The sequence below is a fragment of the Otolemur garnettii genome, unplaced genomic scaffold (genome assembly GCF_000181295.1).
Source record: "Otolemur garnettii isolate 467f Iridium unplaced genomic scaffold, OtoGar3 scaffold00003, whole genome shotgun sequence".
Taxonomy (NCBI): domain Eukaryota; kingdom Metazoa; phylum Chordata; class Mammalia; order Primates; family Galagidae; genus Otolemur; species Otolemur garnettii.
The window spans coordinates 28,471,430-28,479,474 of record NW_003852398.1 but is presented as its reverse complement, the minus strand read 5'-3'; the positions used below and the strand labels follow the sequence as shown (position 1 = coordinate 28,479,474).

The 8,045-nt window shown below is 39.0% G+C and overlaps 1 protein-coding gene across 1 annotated transcript; it reads right to left on the bottom strand.

Annotated features, from left to right (window-relative positions):
- Positions 1–251: 251 nt before the first annotated feature.
- Positions 252–7,205, bottom strand: SPINK1 (serine peptidase inhibitor, Kazal type 1). The gene is made up of 4 exons (XM_003782279.1): positions 7,145–7,205; positions 4,963–4,994; positions 3,219–3,322; positions 252–297 (listed from the first exon to the last, which is right to left on the bottom strand). The coding sequence occupies exons 1-4, from the start codon at positions 7,203–7,205 to the stop codon at positions 252–254; spliced, it is 243 nt and encodes an 80-aa protein (XP_003782327.1).
- Between the last annotated feature and the right edge of the window lie 840 nt (positions 7,206–8,045).

Below are 8,045 nucleotides of genomic sequence, written 5' to 3'. Positions count from 1 at the left end.
AAGAGGCTTCAGAATGTGTGGGAGGTGGTAGTGGGGGAAGGCACTGTGAGAGAAACTGAAATTATGGGATTTCTGTATTTCGTCAAACTTTTGTCAGTCTTTCCCAGGTCCCCTGCCCTTGATTTAATCAAACAACCCTTTGAAGAAAAAGCAAATACCAACAAGAAGAAGGATTCAGATGCATTTATTCAGCAATCAGGCCAGGCAGGCATTGCAGTGACCTTATGGGGTTTCAGAACCATGGTTCTCACTCAGCAGGGACCCGCTTTTTTAATGTGGACATGACTCTGGCGCTTCCTGTGGTAGAGATTGAAAAAGCAAGAAAAGCTGAAACTTTACTGGCAAAAAGAGACTGTAGGAGAAAAACAGCTTCATTTAAAATAGAGAGATTTATGATTTATTCTCATTTCTGTCATTTATTTATTGACTTATCCATTAATTACCCAATAGTTATTATTATCACATACACTAAGAGTGCACCAGAAAGGAAAGATATCTGTGCCTACACAATTTATAGATCTAGTTGGGTGCGATAGTGACCCCCTGAAATTAATCTTTAATCCATTGTTGCTTTTTGTGCCCCTGGCCTGGCCTAGCAGGCTGGTGCCTGGGCTATCGCAGAACCTTCTAATTAATTAATCTTTCTTCTTAGAACTTTGGGGATCCATAGCTGGGAAAGTCTGAAGTCTCGCAACAGTAAATAATATCTTTAGCCCATATCACACCGGCCAGCTCTACACATTCTCCCCTTCATCTAGACACCTTTCTGTGGGCTCCCACATCACCTTTCCCACACCAATTTTCTCTTCCTTAAGGTAAATATTTCTAGGGGAAAAAGTATAACTTTGAACCAAATGGTATAAAGGCAATGTGTGTAAGCAAAACATTTATAGACCCTAAAATAAAAAGAAATCTTAAAAACGTTTAAACAAATTTCTAACCCTCATAATTGTACCCCATGTTTGCATTAATGTATACAGCTATCATTTAATAAAAAAAAAGAAGACTGCTTCCAGGTCTCTTATCTTCTGAACAATCCTTTCCTCAAATACACTGGCCTACAACAATTCTATTTCTCTATCTATCAGGCAAAAAGATGTCTGGCTTCCATATATTTTTATATGTGCACTTATCTGGCTGGTGTTTCATTTTAAGAGTATTTAATGCTTTCAGTATTACACACATAATACTGAAGTCTAAAACCGCACCGTAAGCCAGACATCTAACCAGAGTAGATGATTGATCATCTATAGCTATGTTGGTCGCTATGGATGAAGATGTTCACTATCCACTTATAGCTGCTTAAATTTAAGTTAGCTAAAGTTAGGTAATATTAAACATTCAGTTTCTCAGTTGGACTAGACACATTTAAGTGCTAGTGGCTACTATACTGTGGCCAGTGGTTACATCCTGGGCAGCACAGACACAGAACATTTCTGTCCCTATGGAAATTTCTACCAGACTTGGTTGTCTATAGATAACAATGTGCCAGTACAGATTTCTAAGAAGACATAGAAAAAGTAAAAAACAAAACAAAACAAAAAACAACTCTTTTTCAATATCTCCACAGGCATTTAATGGCCAAAAAGACCACCATATACAAGCCCTTGTTTGGTATTGTCTGCAGGTCTCGAAACCCAACATCTAGAGTCTGAGCCTGGCTCTAATTACTATGCAGTGGGTTTGTTTGAGACTTTTAATGGGCAATAGAAAGGCAATATAGTACATTAATGATATGTTATATTTGAGAAGACCACATCTTTTCTCCAGACCTAAGTTTTCTTATTGAGAACTATAGGAAGAGAAGTTATATCTTCTGGAGTACAAATGTTCCTCTCATACCTACATACTGTAGTTTTGGAAAAGAGTGGACACAGATAAATTTTAAAGGCTAAGACAATAGAGTGTCCTAGCCCTCTGCTCATATTTTCCTAACATTTCACCGTATATTATATATTGGGGCATGTAGTTGTGGCACTGGGAAATTTCTCAAGTCTCAAGGCTATGCTCTTGCTTTTTTCTCTCCTTGATTGGAAATATGAGGTTTGACCTCAATATCAACAAGATAGTTCATGAGAAAATTAACACGTGGGTACAAATTCCTTTTGCAAGTCTTAATTGTGGAAATAGATTCACCACAAAGCAGAACACCAAATGCTTTAGATATAAAACTTCAGGATATTAGACCTGTTGGCCCGGGGACCGATTTCCACAATATGCTAAACTTTGAGAATTTTTGGAAATGGTTTAAAACAGCCCAAGTTGAGGGTTGTGTTATAGGGATGGGATTTTATGCAGTGGCATAATGGAAATGTGTGCAGTCATTTGAGCCTGAGTCAAGTCTTTCATATCAGGTCAATCCCAGAATAACTGTGGTCACTTGTAAAAGCTCCTTTATTAGTTTTCTTGACTTCACACCTCTGTTTAACCTGAATGCTCTTTCAGTGCTGCCAAAATTCAGAACCCCATTTAAATGTCATTGTTTTCATGAATCCTTTCCTGGCCCTTTTCAGTAAGAAAAAAGATCTGTTTCTTGCTTCAGTCCAGTGGCAATTTACTTATACCCCATTTTCTGACATTTGCCCTAACTTACAAAAAAATCATATATGTGCTCATGACCCTTTTCTCTTGATCATAAGCACAGTGAGGCAGTGGAGGTAGGTATAATGCTCGACACACACCAGGTCTCAGTTGCTAAGGGAGACCGAAAACTTGTGGTGAATCTATTCCTCTGTGGGACCCAAATCTGATCACCAACTTAAGAGCACTTCAGAAACTGAAGCCTTATGGAGACCAGCTCTCATATCCACAAACAAAAATGTTTCAAAAATGCATTTCAGCCCACTCAGTCTTTACAGGTGATGTTTGATACTGGAAGACTTTAGAAAGCACAATTATTGGTTGTTACCAAGAATTATTTTTTAAAGTTAAAGGTAGTTTGTGTTTATAAGCTTAAAAGATTTCGAATCATCTACTGTTTTTCTGTAAGAAATGTGGTATTTGATCATACAAGTGACTTTTGAAAATCACATTATCACACCAGATATACAACAAGGAGAAAAAGAGAGAACTGTTTTCGGGATAAGTGGATATTTTATTTCTTTTGTGCCAAGATTTATGTTATCAGTATGTTGACTGGAGATTTAGAAGGATAGATACATAAAAATGTGACGCCAACTAACTTAAAATATATTTTAAAAATTCTAATTTGTACTCACTTATTTTCATTACATAGATAGCATTCATTGGGATAAGTCTGTCCATCAGTTCCACAGACAGGGTCAAGGTTCTTGGGGCATCCAAAGTCTTCTCTACATTTAGGCTAAAAAGGGAATTAAACAGAATCCTCTTCTACCATTTTTTCTTTGAGTTTATACCAAAACCTCTAAAATACTTTTAATTTCCCTGGGGCATGACTATGATTGGGAGAATATCATTGCATGCCCCAAGAGAAAGAATCTAAGATCTAGAGTCTGGTTTTAATTAATGGCTCTGCTATTGCTGAGCTATTTGACATTGGCAAGTTCTTTGGCCTCCCTGAAACTCAGTCACTTCATCTGCAAAATGGGAATAAATCATTTTCCCACCTATGTCATAGATATGTTGTGAGGTTTGCATAAGACAAGTGAGATAGTGTTCAAGTTCACAATCACTGCAGGTGCTGTCTCTGCTCAGGTCAGCCACACCTTGGGGCACGTTCTTCCTTGCACACTGCAGACCCCACATGGTCTACTCTGAGGCACTTGAACATACTAAGCACTTGCATTCTTGGCGTCTTTACACTCTATTCCAGCCAGATTTAATTGTCATCAGATTTCTGTTCTAGGCCAGACACTGTCCTAAGTGCTTCTTATATATTATTCTATTTAAACCTCACAAGCATCCCGAGAACTTGTTATTATTATACTCTCCTTCAGGTGAAGAGGCATAAAGCTATGAAATAATCCCTGGTCATACAGCCAGGCTAATTCCTGAATCCTGAATTCAAACTTAGTCATTCCAATTCCTAAGCTTTAGCTCTTAAACACTTCATACTATTCGCCACCCCATCAGTTGGGTTTTGGTAAAACACACTTTTACTTTGTGGCACAGAACATTTTTTCTCCTCAGATGTCAGGGTCTTACTGTGTTGGTTAGACTGGAGTTCAGTAGCCTCATTAAAGCTCACTGCAAATTCAAACTCTTGATCCAAATGATACTCCAGCTTTGGTTTCCCAAAGTGCTAGGATTAGAGGTGTGAGCCACTGAGGCCTCTAACGCTTCTTCATAACAACATCACAAGTGTAATAACTTACACCCATGAACTTTGGGGGTATTAGCTGCCACCCTCTAGATCAGTGGTTCTCAACCTGTGGGTTGTGACCCACAGGAACTGTATTAAAGGGCCACGGCATTAGGAAGGTTGAGAACCACTGATCTAGATATAAAAGTGATGAGAGGGGAACCCTTCTTCCTTTGGTCTCCAAATTTAATGAAATTACCATTTAAATAAAAGGAATTATGGAATGTTAGATTCAGAATGTTTTTCTGGAGGGATAAACTAGTTTATTATTTTCGCTTGTTCTTTGTGAATTAGAGCTGTATCTTGAAGACTATGAGAACTGCATGGCAACATCATCAAACTGGCTCTTAGGAGGAAGGGCTCCTTGGAGTAGACTTGAGAAGCCTCCCACTCCAAAGACTTGTCCTACATAAGTTAAAAACAGCAAAACAAAACACACAAAAAAACAAAGTAGCCTTTAGAGCAAACATTATACCTGTACATAGAACTTGCCTGAGCATCAGTGAGCTGATCCTTCAGTATAAGCTTATGGGAAAAATGGCTATACTATTCGTACTTTATAGGTTAAGCCTCTCTGGCATTCACATTCTTCATCTTAACTTCAGGCTCAGTTGAAAGATGCTTTGCTTAAATTGAACAGTTCAAGTCTGAGAAATAAGAAATTATAAATTTCTCTTTACCTCTCTTCCTGGCAACTCATCTTCTTGTTTACCTAGAAGACATAAATAACAAATGTTAAATTGGGTCCTCAATGAGAGGAGCCAGATCTATTCTTACTCATAATTCTCTGCTTTCATTGAAGACAGAGACATCTCTGCTGGCCTCTTCTGCACCCCCACCCTTCCGATTTCTGTCCTCAAGGATGTCTGATTGGTTTCCATCTTTTCCTTGCCTGTTGAAACCATGAAGAAATTAAGTAACAATTTGAGTATGACCAAAGTATCCTAATTTTGTATTTCAGAAATATTGATCCTCTTCCTTGCAAATAGAAATGATGGCCTTATATTTTGAAAGGTATCAGGCACTGTGCAAATACCTTTTGAATGTTCACTAACATTCTCACAACTATTAGTTACTAGACATTTGATTCCACAATCAGTGAGGTGTAAGAATATTGATATGAATGTACAGATGACAGTATGGGGAACTTATATAACTAGGTGTGAAATAGTTATCATTTCACAAGCATTAATCAGATCTTCTGGTGTAAAATTAACTTTTGCAATTATATTTAAGTCCCCTTTTGTAAGAAATGTTAAAGAATGGAGCTCTTTTGCCAACTCACCATTAGTGCTGTTTCCCACAGTTGCATTATACTGATAATGGTTCCAATTATAATTTATGAATTTAAAGGCAGTCAAAAATAGCCATTCTGATTCTCCAGAAAGTAGTAGGCTTACTAACACTATGTAGGGAATGGTAATATGTTCATCAAGGAGAAAGGAAACTCACCTGACAGCACCCTAAGGAGAAAAATTGGTGAGACTTTGCTACAAACAGTCGCTAAGGTGATCTGACTAAGCAGGTAATTCTTTTTATCTGAATGTAGTGAAAAGTAGTAGCCATCTACGGGCTTGAAGAACATCCCTTGTCATAGTCAGAATCTGATGCTGTTGGGGGCCTGTGGGATTTCAGAATCTAGTGGAGTTGAAATTGATGCCTGCAGATGCTTACACAGGCATCTGTTTTTATTGATTACTATGTTGGAAGGGAGAAAAAGGGGACACTGTTTACATGAATATTTCACAAATAAACAAACAATATCCTTCCTCTTCTTAACAAAGGGAAGATTCTGCTCCCGGGAGGATCCTTTGGTAAATCACAGATAAATTTGAAGATGTTAATCATATCCAGTGATACAGAGGAAACTCATCTTAATTCTGTGGGGTTAGAATTGTCTGTTGATATTGTCCAGATGTAGTCTGGGGATATATGTACACGATGACACTCTATATTTCAGCAGAATATATTCCCTCAAAACTTTCTGCAGGTCAAAAAGAAATCTTTTCTTTTCTTTTCTTTTTTCAGTTTGGGCTGAGGCTGGCCTTGAACCTGCCACCCCCAGTATATGGGGCTGGTGCCCTACTCCGTGAGCCCCAGATACCATCCACAAAATAAATCTTTAATCAAGCTGTGCCTTTATATTGAATAACCAGAAGTCACTGGTATCTGTTTTATGCAATTCCATGAGAATTTAAAATCTGTAAATTGGCCTTAGCCATTTAGAGAATTCGAAGGGTATTTATGGTTGAAATATCTCCACTGATTTTTCTCTATCATATTCCTGAGAAAGATTTCTATCACTAGAGGAAAACCATTCCAATTTTACTCTGCAAAGTACTTTACTCTTCACCAGTACTAATAAAATTGTTTTCTGTGTTTTACATTAAAAACTCCTCTCTGGGGCAGCGCCTGTAGCTCAGTGACTAGGGCGCCGGTCCCATATACCGAGGGTGGTGGGTTCGAACTGCAACAAAACAACAGCCAAACTGCAACAACAGCAACAAAAAAATAGCCAGGCATTGTGGTGGGTGCCTGTAGTCCCAGCTACGCTGTAGGCTGAGGCAAGAGAATCACCTAAGCCCAAGAGCTGGAGGTTGCTATGAGCTATGGCGCCATAGTACTCAACCAGGAGTGACAAAGTGAGACTCTGTTTCTAAAAACACAAAACAAAACAAACAAACAAACAAAAAAACCCCTCCTCTCTGTAATGCTCATCTAGTGATTTATTTCATCTCATTGGAACCAAAAGATCTATCAAGGACGAGCTATATCCACTGTTTAGAAGGCAGTGTGCTCGACAAAGCAACAGGTTCAAAAGGTTTTTCTCTCACATTTGAAAAAAAAAGCAAAGGTACCTACCAGATACGTGTAAAGTCAACAAGGTCAAGACGGTGAGAAGAAAGATGCTCGTTACCTTCATGGCTAAAGTTCTGTGTCCAGTGATCAGCTCAAACCTGCACAGAACTTACCACTGCTTTTCAGAACCCTGAGCCTAAAAGGGTCATATAAGCAGGTGCAACAAGGTCCCACCCACTGTGACCTGTGACAGGTCTCTTTGGTTATTGATTAACTGTCTTAGCTGGCCCTCCTGGCTAGGGGACCTGGAATAAGAAAGGTGAAAGGAGCCAGGAGAGTCTGAAATATGCAAGGCCAAGATTCTGTCATAAACATAGTTGTGGGGGTTAGTTCAGTCGATCCCTAACTCCCTGTGTGGTTATGAGAAGGCCCTTCCCTCCTCGAGCCCCAGTTTTCTCATCTTTGAGGTCAACTCAAAGCTGGTTTCTGCTGTGCAGTTCCACTTAGCTGGGTGGCTATGGATAGCTAATAGAGCCTCTGCATTCTGTATTCCCTTATTCCTGTCTTTCCCTCTAATTCTTCTTTCTCTTTTCTGTCAGCTGTTCAGAAAGCCTAAAGTGGCTGAGGAAGGGGCAGGGACAGGCAGGGAGGACTCAGACCCTGGAAGTGTGTACTGGGGAGCTAGCTTGTGCTTGCTGGAGCTACTCAGTAGCCATCTGCCCTTGGAAAGTCGGTTCGCTTTGCTGTGCTTCAATTTTTAACCTGAAAATAGACATAATAATAGTACCTAACTTAAAGTGTTCATCTTTGTATTGTGCATCTACCATATGTTGTTAGGAGACAATTCTCTATTCTCTCTCATGTTCTGCATGGCTTGTGAGTAGAGAGACAGATGGCCCTTGGTTCATATTCTCTTTAATGGCATTTGTATATAAAATAGCCTTGTGAAATAAAATAATGTGTC